This window comes from Schistocerca serialis, chromosome 2 (assembly GCF_023864345.2).
Source record: "Schistocerca serialis cubense isolate TAMUIC-IGC-003099 chromosome 2, iqSchSeri2.2, whole genome shotgun sequence".
In the NCBI taxonomy this organism is placed as follows: Eukaryota; Metazoa; Arthropoda; class Insecta; order Orthoptera; family Acrididae; genus Schistocerca; species Schistocerca serialis.
The window spans coordinates 1,046,445,098-1,046,456,942 of NC_064639.1; the positions used below are offsets into that span (position 1 = coordinate 1,046,445,098).

At 38.1% G+C, this 11,845-nt stretch overlaps 1 protein-coding gene across 1 annotated transcript in view; it reads left to right on the plus strand.

Moving 5' to 3' along the window:
* LOC126458480 (uncharacterized) overlaps nt 1–6,973 on the plus strand; it is a 141,966-nt gene extending 134,993 nt beyond the window's left edge. Inside the window, exon 5 of the mRNA XM_050095573.1 lies at nt 6,447–6,973. Within this exon, the coding sequence (XP_049951530.1) occupies nt 6,447–6,728 (282 nt within the window). The 3' untranslated portion in view covers nt 6,729–6,973. The remainder of the gene's footprint in view (nt 1–6,446) is intronic.
* Nucleotides 6,974–11,845: the final 4,872 nt, after the last annotated feature.

The following is an 11,845-nucleotide window of genomic DNA, read 5'->3' on the forward strand; positions in this document are numbered from 1 at the left end:
AGTATTTCTTCCCATAGGTCCTGTGGGATATCTGAATAGTGCCGATGGGCCCTTCTTCCTAGCTGTTCCAATGCATGCTAAATAGGATTCAAATCAAGGCTTTGAGCAGGCCAGGCCAAAGCATGAATGTTCTCTTCATCCAACGACTCTTCTACAATTCTTGCAACACATGGGCAGGCATTGACGTACACTGGTGTAAAATCATCACCAATAAATGGAGCGAAAGGTGCAACATGCTGCAAAAGGAATTCCTCCAAATACCGATACTGTATTCTATAAGGCTCCCAAACTCCACTCCTTACAGTCATACTGATTCCTGCCCACACCATCAAAGAACCATCATGAAAAAGTGTCCTGGAGGAGAATGTGCAAAGGCAATACCTTTCCCAGGCCTTCTACAGAACATTTCTCTACCCTTGGGTCATCGCTGGACAAATTGCGACTCATTGGCGAACAACACTTACTCTCGTCATTGCAATCTCCAGCCGCGATGTCCCCTTGACGAACGTAGTCAGCTCTCTGGCGAGTTCTGAGCCTGTAGCAGGTCTTCTGGACTGAAGATTAGCTCCTTCCAGTCTTCTTCAAACGGTTCTTTCCCAACACTGAGCCCTCGAATATGGTATAGTCGACTTTGTGCTTCAACAGCAGTGGTGCGACGGTTGCAGTGAATTTGAAGGTGTAAGAAGTGCTCTTCCCGATGTTGCTCCTCTCGGGTCTGATCCTGGCTTCCTTGCATGATCTGCAGTTTCACTGTATCTATCCGTGGAATGTAATGCATGCTGAGATCATCTTCCAACAAAGCGACAGCTTTAACAGCATCCTCCTTGCTTAACGGTGTGATTACTCCGGAAAACTAATTAAGATAATTGCAGAAAGATCCTATAAACACGTGTGATTGAAGGGGGAATAAGTACTACAAGAGCGGGAAAACATTATTGCCTCACAGCCTTGTGTTTTTCATGTTGCGCGGGAGATAACAACTGAGATTAGTTCAATAAACAACTGTCGCTTCGTTATTTGCTCGCAAAGCAACGTCAATAACTTATAAATAACGTACCCCATCAAAAAATGTACATGGGGCATTCAATGAGCCAATGAGAAATCCAATACATTTTTTTTCTTGGCCAGTTTCGGTTGACGTAATGCGGATTTCATTGTGAGACATCGCTTCAGCCCCTATAACTTAATGAAGTTCCAATAGGTGGTGACGATATATGTAGCCTTCAAAATGGCATCTGTAATGGAGGTGCACTTCAAGCAGAGAGCTGTCACTGAGTTTCTGAGTTTCTTTTTGCAGAAAACCAGAGAATCGCAGATAGTCATGGGCACTTGCAGAATGTCTACAGAGACCTGGCAGTGATCAAAAGCACGTGAGTTGTTGGGTGAGAGGTCTGTCATCATTGCAACAAGGTCGCGCAAACCTGTTTGATCTCCCATGAGCCGGCCAGCTGCACACAGCTATGACTCCTGCAATACTGGAACATGTGGACACTCACATTCAAGGTGATCAACAGATCACAATCAAACATTTTGTTGCTCAACTGGATGTCTCTGTTGATAGTGCTAACACACTCATCTACCAGTTGAGGTACTCAAAGATGTGTGCCCGTTGGGTTCCCCACCATGTAACAAAAGACGTAAAGGACAATGAAGGACCACCTGTGTAGAATTGCTTAAGTATTACAAGGTTGATCGTGTCAGTTTTCTGTTCAACATCATCACAGGCAATGAAACATTGGTTCATCACTTCAAATGTCCGCCCCCAGTAGCTGAGTGGTCAGTGCGACAGAATGTCAATCCTAAGGGCCCGGATTCAATTCCCGGCTGGGTCGGAAATTTTCTCCACTCGGGGACTGGGTGTGGTGTTGTCCTAATCATCATCATTTTCATCACCAACGACGCACAAGTTGCCGAAGTGGCGTCAAATCGAAAGACTTGCACCCGGCGAACAGTCTACCCGATGGGAGGCCCTAGTCACACGACATTTCCATTTATCACTTAAAACCAGAGACAAAATGGCACTCCATGGAGTGGTGCCACACCACCCTCTCCTCCAAACAAAAAGTTCAAATCTGCATTCTCAGCTGGTAAAGTCATGATGATGGTCTTCTGGGACTCTGGAAGGGCTATTCTGTTTGATGTCCTTCATCATGGTGTAACAATCAGTTCTGACGTGTACTGTGTTACCCTCAGGAAACTGAAGAAACTACTCAATGCAAAACCTCACACAAATCTGGGCACCTGAGAGGAGCTCATCAAAGTTTCTTTGGGCTGTTCTTCCTCTTCCCCCCCTATAGCCTGGATCTCTCACCTTTGGACTTCGATCTGTTTGGCCCAATGAAGGATGCACTCCACAGGAAGCAATACACGGATGATGGAGAGGTTATTGATGCAGCAAGACATTGGCTCTGATGTCAACCAGTAGAACGGTACCATGCAAGCATACAATCCCCCCCAGTAAGGTGGCGTAAGGGCGTCACATTGAACATAGATTATGTAGAAAACCAGGATTTTGTAGCCAAAAGAGTGGTAAATAATATGGTGTATTGGAGTCCTGAATAAAACCAACCTGCTTTCAGAAAAAAAGTATGTTGCATTACCTATTTAGCAGCTCTCATAGTATAGAGCACTACACTTTGATTAAATCAGTAATTAAACATCATTTATTATGTGTTGCATGCACAAGCCACTAAGCATATAAAGATTCTGTTTAAAGCCACTGGAACTTCCTCTGTCTACTTAAACTGTAAAAGTGCTAAAAATTGTTTTAGGCTTTTTCAATAATATTTTAGATGGAAATCAAGAATAAAAAACAACAGTTGAAAAACTATTAATTTACTCTCAGTTGCACTATTTTCATTCTATTACACATGCAAACAGCTGTATCTTGGAAAACACTGAAGATAGAGCATATATTTATGTGATAATAATAATCAGCATGGTCCATTCTGTTTCTGCCTGAAATGCCGTGTGTAAAGTACTGTAGAAAACAGTTGACTGTTGTGTATTGTCATCACCTACAATCACTAAATGAAAGATCAGCATCCCTCATATACATTGGAGGGTGAAATATGGCCAAATTATGATGTTTGGAAATTTGCAAATGATTGGTCCCCTTCAATGTTTTATTATTATTATCATTACTACAATTATTATTATTATTATCATTATTATAGTACTTCAGACACAGTGAAGTATGTTCAAAAGTCATGGAACAAAGAGAAGCAGACAAGTGATGAATGAGGAAATGAATCACAAAATGTGACATTATCACGGGATGACAAACAGACCACACACAGAGATTTGACAACTGTAAAGCTTCATGTTGAGTATGGAAACAGGATTGTTGTACTGTTACACCTGTGGGCTGCCAAATCTGTTGTGTGATGCTTGTACATGTTTCTTTGATGTCAAAATTCAGCATTTAATCATGTGGCCTAATGGTTCAAATATTTCCACAGATGAAATAATGCACAAAATCACTAAACAAATAAACAACATTCATTCATTCATTCATTCATTCATTGTGTTCCACAGTTGCAATCATGTACAACAACATTCAAGGGCATGGACTGCTTCAAGTTATTCATTAACAAAAGATAAGCAAACCACAGAAGCAATCTGTATACAGTATTAATAATAAACTATCAGTATACTGCTTAATGCTATTCATGCTGAGAAACTGGATCATATAAATTAGAAAGAAAGCTTCTATTTTGAAAAATATTTCCACCCCCTTAGTTGCACTTAGAGAGGCAGAAGGATAGATAAACATTCCAATGTATGAGGCTCACAGTATACCATCATAATTTTGGAGAAACATCATCCACACAGTTCCGAAGACAGCAAGAGCCAACAAGTGTGAGAATTGCCGCAAAATCAGCTTAACAGCTCATGCAACCAAGTTGCTTACAAGGATAATATACAGAAGAATGGAAAAGAAAATTGAGGATGTGTTAGATGATGATCAGTTTGGCTGAGAGAGGCATTTGCGGTTAATACTGGAAGCAAGGCTAAACAAAAATCAAGACACATTCATAGGATTTGTCAACCTGGAAAAAGTGTTTGATAATGTAAAATGGTGCAAGATGTTCAAAATTCTGAAAAAAGTAGGAGTAAGCTACAGGGAGAGATGGGTCATATGCAATATGTACAACAGCTGAGATGGAATAATAAGAGTGGATGACCAACAACAAAGTGCTGGTATTATAAAGGGTGTAAGACAAAAATGTTGCCTTTCACCCCTACTGTTCAATCTGTACATTGAGGAAGCAAAGATGGAAATAAAAGGAAGGTTCAAGAGTGGAATTAAAATTCAAGGTGAAAGAATATCAGTGATACAATTCACTGATGACACTGCCATCCTGAGTGAAAGTGAAGAAAGATTATATGATCTGCTGATCGGAATGAACAGTCTAATGAGTACAGAGTATGGATTGAGAGTAAATTGAAGAAAGACAATGGTAATGAGAAGTAACAGAAATGAGAACAGCGAGAAACTTAACATCAGGATTTATGGTCATGAAGTAGATGAAGTTAGGGAATTTTGCTACCTAGGCAGCAAAATAACCAATGACAGATTGAACAAGAAGGACATCAAAAGCAGACTAGCAATGGTGAAAAGGGAATTCCTGGCCAAGAGAAGTCTACTAATATCAAATATCAGCCTTAATTTGGGGAAGAAATTTCTGAGAATGTATGTCTGGAGTACAGCATTGTATGGTAGTGAAATATGGACTGTGGGAAAACCGGAACAGAAGAGAATCAAACCATTTGAGATGTGATGCTACAGATGAATGTTGAAAATTGGGTGGACTGACAAGGTAAGGAATGAGGAGGTTCTGCACATAATCGGAGAGGAAGGAAACATGTGGAAAACACTGATAAGGAGAAGGGACAGGATGATAGGACATCTATTAAGACATGTGGGAATGACTTCCATGGTACTAGAGGGAGCTGTAGAGGGCAAAAACTGTGGAGGAGGACAGAGATTGGACTACATCCAGCAAATAATTGACGACGTAAGTTGCAAGAGCTACTCTGAGATGAAGAGGTTAGCACAGGAGAGGAATTTGTGGTGGGCTGCTGGGCTGCATCAAACCAGTCAGAAGACTGATGAAAAAAAATAGACAGAAACTTGTTGAATAGCTTTGTACTGAAGTACATAACACCACTCTGAATCTTAGACAAGAAGACAAAGTGTTCATGAAAAATATTTTAATGCTTTGTAGAGCAGTCGAATACATTGCAGTTCAGTTGAAAATGATTTTTAGTGTCAATGAAAAAAATCATTAATCAGTAAATGTAGTGAAAAATATCATAAAGATTCCAAGATCCTTAACAAGGTTTCTCCAGAATATGTTATTATCTACTTTAACAATATTCTTGCTATTCAATTGTGCTTTGTAGATATTATATTTACTGTTGTTTCAGGTACAGTCTACACACTAGTTTCTTAATTACTTTCTGTAAGTGTTGATTTTGTTTTAATTTGTTATCCATCTGGACCCCAAGAAATTGTACCTAGAATGTTTCATTTAGTGTATGACTGTTATTAATGTCTACTCCTGGTGCTAGCAGATCATTTTCGCTGTGGCCTCAGTGACCAGGGACAGTAGTCAGGTGTGTGTGAATTGTGCTTGCATGAATGTGTGTGCATTTTCTACATTAGAAGAAGGCCTATTGGCTGAAAGCTCATATGTATAACAGTCTTTTTGTTGTGGTTGTCTGTGACTCAAGTTCTCCTCTATACGGTGAGTAGCAATCTATCCTTTTCATAATGTTGTATTTTTTTCAAAATGGGGGCTTTTCTGTTAACTTCTATTAGCTTAAGATTAGTTCAGGTAAGTTCAAACAATTTATACGAGCTTAACATTAGTAACAACTGCTTCACTTATTAAATATATTCTTGGCTCTATTCACATCCCTAAATGTTCTCCTTTATGATGGAACCCTAAAAACACAATGAATGAATGAATAATACAAATTCACATCATACCCATAAAACATACACAGTTATTGATAAATACATCTTTGTGTATGCAAATATTACATAACTTTTCTTATTCGGTATAACTGAAGTAAAAACATACCCATCTAATGGAGTAGAAATAACAAACTTGTAAACTGTTGCTAACAATGTTAATACAGACTTCTATGTCATAGTATTTATTTTTATGAAGTAGACATTTAAGTCAGTTGTACTGCATATATGCCGTGCATATTTCTGAACATGAAATTAAAATATGTTTAAATGCATAATAGTAGGATTTTTCTTCTTACACTCATTTCAGAGAGAAAATGGTTAGCCAATATGCATCTTTTGTAACAAAACATTAAATAAAATCTCTATTACAAACAAAAATCAAAACATGTGTATCTTGTAGAACAGCAGCTGGTAAGAATTTGAAGAAACTGTTTATGACAGTTATGTTCCTTTTTTTCAGGTACTGCTGAATATATCATTTAGTAAAAGAGATGATGATCCAAAAGGCTGTGATGTGGTCCTACAAGAACTGGATGTACAACGTTTGGAGGGAATAAATTTGAAACTGACAGGCTTAGGTCCTTTTAATTGGCTCCTGTCACGTATAGCAACATGGCTTACAAAACATTCTCAGGATAAAGTGGCAGATGTTGTTGAAAAGGAACTGGCTCAAATTGCAAACAAAGAACTTCAAAACATACCTTGTGATGCTGATTTTATAACTGCAATAAGCATGCTTTGAGTCTGAACACCCATCAGTGAACTGTCTTAACAAATACTGACATGTGAATAATTGGGTGCCAACTGTTCTCATTCTGAGAACCAAGACAAAGAGTAGATACAAAGTAGACTGCAAGTATCCAGGTTGGAGACAATTGCTGTATGAATGTGTTGCATCTGTCACTACAAATCTCATGTTTTATCATTGATCAACATACAAAAACATTTGTCTTATACGTTGAAACCAAATAAATAAGTAAAATTGTGTGTTCCTATATTTTTTTTATTAACATGATTATATTTACTTGATGTAATACAATATTTCGTGTGCTCATAATGGGCTCAATCCCAGCTGAGCATGATTTGTAACAAAAGTGTGTTCTGTTTCACTTTTTTTTTATAGCTCTTTGATACATTTTTTATTTATGTCACATCACTTATACATCTCAAACATCTATTACTCTGTACAACATTTGAACATAGAAAACCAGCTCCAAGTTTTAAAATGTATATGCACAACACTTCACACAAGCCACATGGTTTAATTCTTGCTGTTTGGTGCAAATTTCTTAACTGCTTTTAGATATTCACTTTGTGAATAACTGTGCAATGTCCAGCAGAGATTATTTTTTTAGTATGCCACATGTTAGAATATTTCTAATTCCTTTCTCAGATGTATTTTGGAAAGAATAATTGCTTGTATGTGTCTGTGTATCCTGTTAATACTCTTCATGGACTCTATAGCAGTGATACCTAGGAGGTTGACAAATATTTGTAGTTTTCATTCCATTCTCAGAATTTTCCAAGTACTTTTTCCAGAACCACCCAGATGGCTGAGGTTGTTAATTCACTTCTTCCAGGGTTTGGGGAGGTGCACCAACCTAAGACTGGATTTGCCCTGTGCATTAACAGTGAGGGTCAGTGGTTGGGCAGCCTGGACACGGCATCTGGGTAGATTCCCACTTCCAACTATATAAATACAAGGCCGGTTCCCACATCCCTGCTTCAGACACCATGATGCACAACCATTTAGAAAACAATCTCGCACTTGAAGTTGTGCTTGACTCTAGACACAGGCAGATAGGGTACATGAATTCTGTCCCAGAGGAAAAGGTGTGTCATCAGAAAGGGCATCCAGCCACCCACTGTCACTAATGTTATGGGAAATGTGAAGGGTTCACTGCATTTTGGCATGGTTCTCTGCCAAAGATGGGATGGACTTGTGCAGCTGAAGAAGATCCTGGTGAGGATACAGACATTACAGTGCATTTTCTTCTTCATGTAATAGTCTGGTGTACTAGCAGAAGGCAAGGCAGCACAGGGTATGGTGAACAAGTGCTGCTCAGGAGGCAATACTGAGTTGGCGTATCTGGTATGCTGGCACTGAGCTGGCAGCAGTGGTCAAACACTGCTCATGGCTTTGGGCAGCACTGAGCAGCTGGCTTTTTTGGCTGCCCAGGCTCTTTGTTTTTTTTTAAGAAACAGATTTAAAATTATAAGCCAAAAGCACCCTCTAAATATCAAGTTACAATTTATTCATAGGCAGAAAGAAACAAATTTTGAGTGTGTGACCTGGCACCAGCAGATTACAGTGACAGCTCCTGTTGACACAGACTGGCCAAATGCTGATGGACCTGTTCAGGTGAGCTTAAATACTACTACAACTCACTGACTTTGTAGGAGTTGTGGAACTCACTGACTTTGTAGGAGGTGTGGCATTAGTGTGTCACACCGAATTATGTGAAAAAAAAGTAATGACTTGCTGTCATAGTTGGCAGAGGGTTGAGCTGCAGTTTATCCAAAAGTGACCAGCCTGATTTTGTTCCACAGAAAGGTGTGATGCATTAGCAGTAGAAATCCACACAGCTTGAGGTCACTGACTGGTGGCTGTCTGACTACAGTATGTGCCCTAGTTACCATCCTGGGCCACCATCACTGACTCCAATTACTATTTACCTTATTACCTTTACTAACATTGCTTCAACCCATTGACACTTTAGCGGAACAGGACAAGGCAAGGCTGAAGAAAAAGAAGAAGACAATGAAGACTTTTTCAAAGTACATTCAGTACCTTTCTGTTAGTACCTGCTCACTGTTATTTTTCAGCATTTCCATTACACACTCCTGCAGGTCAGTCAGAGTTATAACTAGTGTACAGCTGGTAGTTGTACAACTTAGTGTTCCATGTCAGTCCGTTTTCATATTGATCCCACACACGTAATCAGTATGGTCCACACAAGTACTTCATAAAAACATTATCTTCAAGTTGTTTCCATAAGAGCATGAAAAAATGCAGTAGGAGATAGAGAATGCTCCACTGAACATTTTGAGGTAGGGAACCTGGGGTCGGAGAAGCTTGCTTAAGGTGATATGGAAGTAAATTTGTCAACTGCTCTGTCTAACATTACTGGTTTCCAGCTTATTTACCACTAACATGTGTACAAATTTACACATGCTGTGCTGTTTATTTACATGTACATTCTTTATTTCCTGCAAGGAAACAAGGAGGACAAGCCTGATTATTAGGAAGTCATGATGCAGGTTTTGTTTACTTTACTTGTCCATAAGGTGGCTCTGTTGTGTTGTATTTACATTGTCCCATAACAGAACGTGCTCTGAATCTATGACAGACCCATTTATTACTCAGTGCTATTCAGAGACTTGCAGTACAATAAGATGGAGAAGTATTGGCACAGTTTCTAGAACTCACTGACATGCTCCTTGTGTATGGGGAAGTACATTGCAGTGCTCCCACTACTGAAAGGCTGTGCAGGGAATAATTTGCTAACAGGCATTGTCCGCCATGAAGAGTGTTTATTTCCCTTGATCAACGAATATATATATATATATAATTTTTCCCACGTGGAATGTTTCCTTCTATTATATTGATATATATATATATATATATATATATATATATATATATATATATATATATATATATATATATATATATATATATATATATAATTTATTTTAGTTTAATATTAATATTCAGTTAAAGAATATAAACATTTGTCAATCAAGAAATGTTTCAGTTTCACTTTGAATAAGTTCCCTTTGTGGCACCTTATAGAGCTCAATTATCTTTTGTACCATATTTGACCACTAATGCATGGACTATGGTCTGTTGTTTTTAATTTGATTCTTTGTCTGTAGTACCAGTCTTTATTTCTTGTATTATAGGCAAGCATATCAGAGCACTTTGTTGCTTTGTTTTGATGTGTCACAAAAAATATAATTAATTTGTAAAGATACAGTGAGTAGACTGTGAGGTATTTATGATGAACAAAGATTTCCTTGCGTGAATCTCTGTACCCTAATCCATGGATAATTCTGATTGCTCTTTTCTGTAGGGTTAATATTCTGTTCATATGTATGTCAGCAGCACAACCTCATATCTCTATCCCGTAATTAATCTGTTCAAAAATGGTTGCATAATAAATTGTTTTTATGTCTGATGTGGGACTACTTTTGATAACTGGCTGATTAGATGTAATGAACTGCTGATTTTATTGCATAAAAATTTGATATGGTTTACCCATCTTAGATTTTCATCTAGGTGAATACCTAGAAATCTGCAGCCTTCTGTGTCCACTACTTCAATTCCACCTATGTTACTGATAGAGGTTTGGTGTGAGTTTGTAAGTTTAAATGGCAATAACTGAGATTTACTGGTATTAACTGTCAAACCTTGAGCTTGGAAATAAGTAGTTATTTGACATAGTCCCTCAGTTGCTACCAACATTAACTCATCATTTTGTTTACCAAGAAATGTCAGTGAGGTATCTTCTGCATAGGTTACCAATTGGGAGTTGAAACGTTGCTCTATATCATTTATGTACACTAGGAAAAGGAAAGGGCCCAAAATAGAGCCCTGGGGTACACCTTGTGTGACTGTCTCATACTTGGACTGGAAATTAATGATCCGATTATTGATTTTGTAAGTCAGCTTTGTACACATCTTGCGGTTAAATAAATATGTAGCCAGCAATTGCATGGATGCAGCATTTACATTGTATGACTCAAGTTTACTTAAAAGTAACTCATGGTTTACTGAGCCAAAGGCTTTAGTAAGGTCTAGAAATATGCCAGCTGTTTGCATTCCTTAATCAAGGGCACCAAACGTTTTGTGAAGAAATTCCGTAATTGCTGTGATGGTATTATGATCTTTTCGGAATCCATGTTGTGTCTCTGTTAGGAACTTATTTTTCAAGAAATAGTCACTAAGTTGTGTCAGCAGCACAACTTCAAATACTTTGCTGAAGACAGGTATTAATGATATGGGCCTGAAATATGAAACCTCTTCCTTGGATCCTTTTTTATGCACTGGTTTAACTGTGCTCCATTTCAATACATTTGGAAATGTATGTTCTCTCATACTGCAGTTTACCAGGTGGGTGATTATTTTAACTAATTCCTTATTACATGTTTTAATCACGATACTATTCAAACCATCCCATCCAGATGAGAACTTATTCTTTAGGTTATTTATTATACTGCCTATTTCTTTTTCACTTACTTGTTTGAATTCAAAAGGTGGCTCTCCAAAGGGGCAGAGCTTTACCTCACTACTCACAATTGTGTTATTAATTGGACTAACAGCTGCAGATATAAAGTATTTATTGAAAACATTGCAGACTTTATTAGGATCTTTAATTGTGTTTCCTTCATGTCTTATATTTACAATTTCAGTTTCTGGCTTCAGTGTGGCTTTGCGAAATTGATTTACAATTCTCCATGAGGTCTTGGCTATATTGTCTGATTGAGCTATTTCACTGCTGTATATCTGTTTTCTTAGATTTGAAAGATCTTTCTTAAAGATTTTCTTGGCTTCGTTGTACTTGGCCTTGAAAACCTGCAGGTTTGTTGACCTGTGTAACACATCGAGGTCCTGGATGTGTTGCCTGAGTTTTATCATATTTGCTGGAAGTATGAGTCTGTTGGTTTTTGCACTTTGGTTATGGGTGAACACACTTTGTATTTTTTTAACAGGGCAGCATCTGTCAAAGTGTCTTAGCATAGTATCATAGAATTTGGCCCATTTGTTTTCAGATCCTTCAGTCTGGTAAACATGATCCCAGTCCTCTACAGCTAATTTATTTCTTAGGGCAAGCATGTTACCCTCTCTTAGGATTC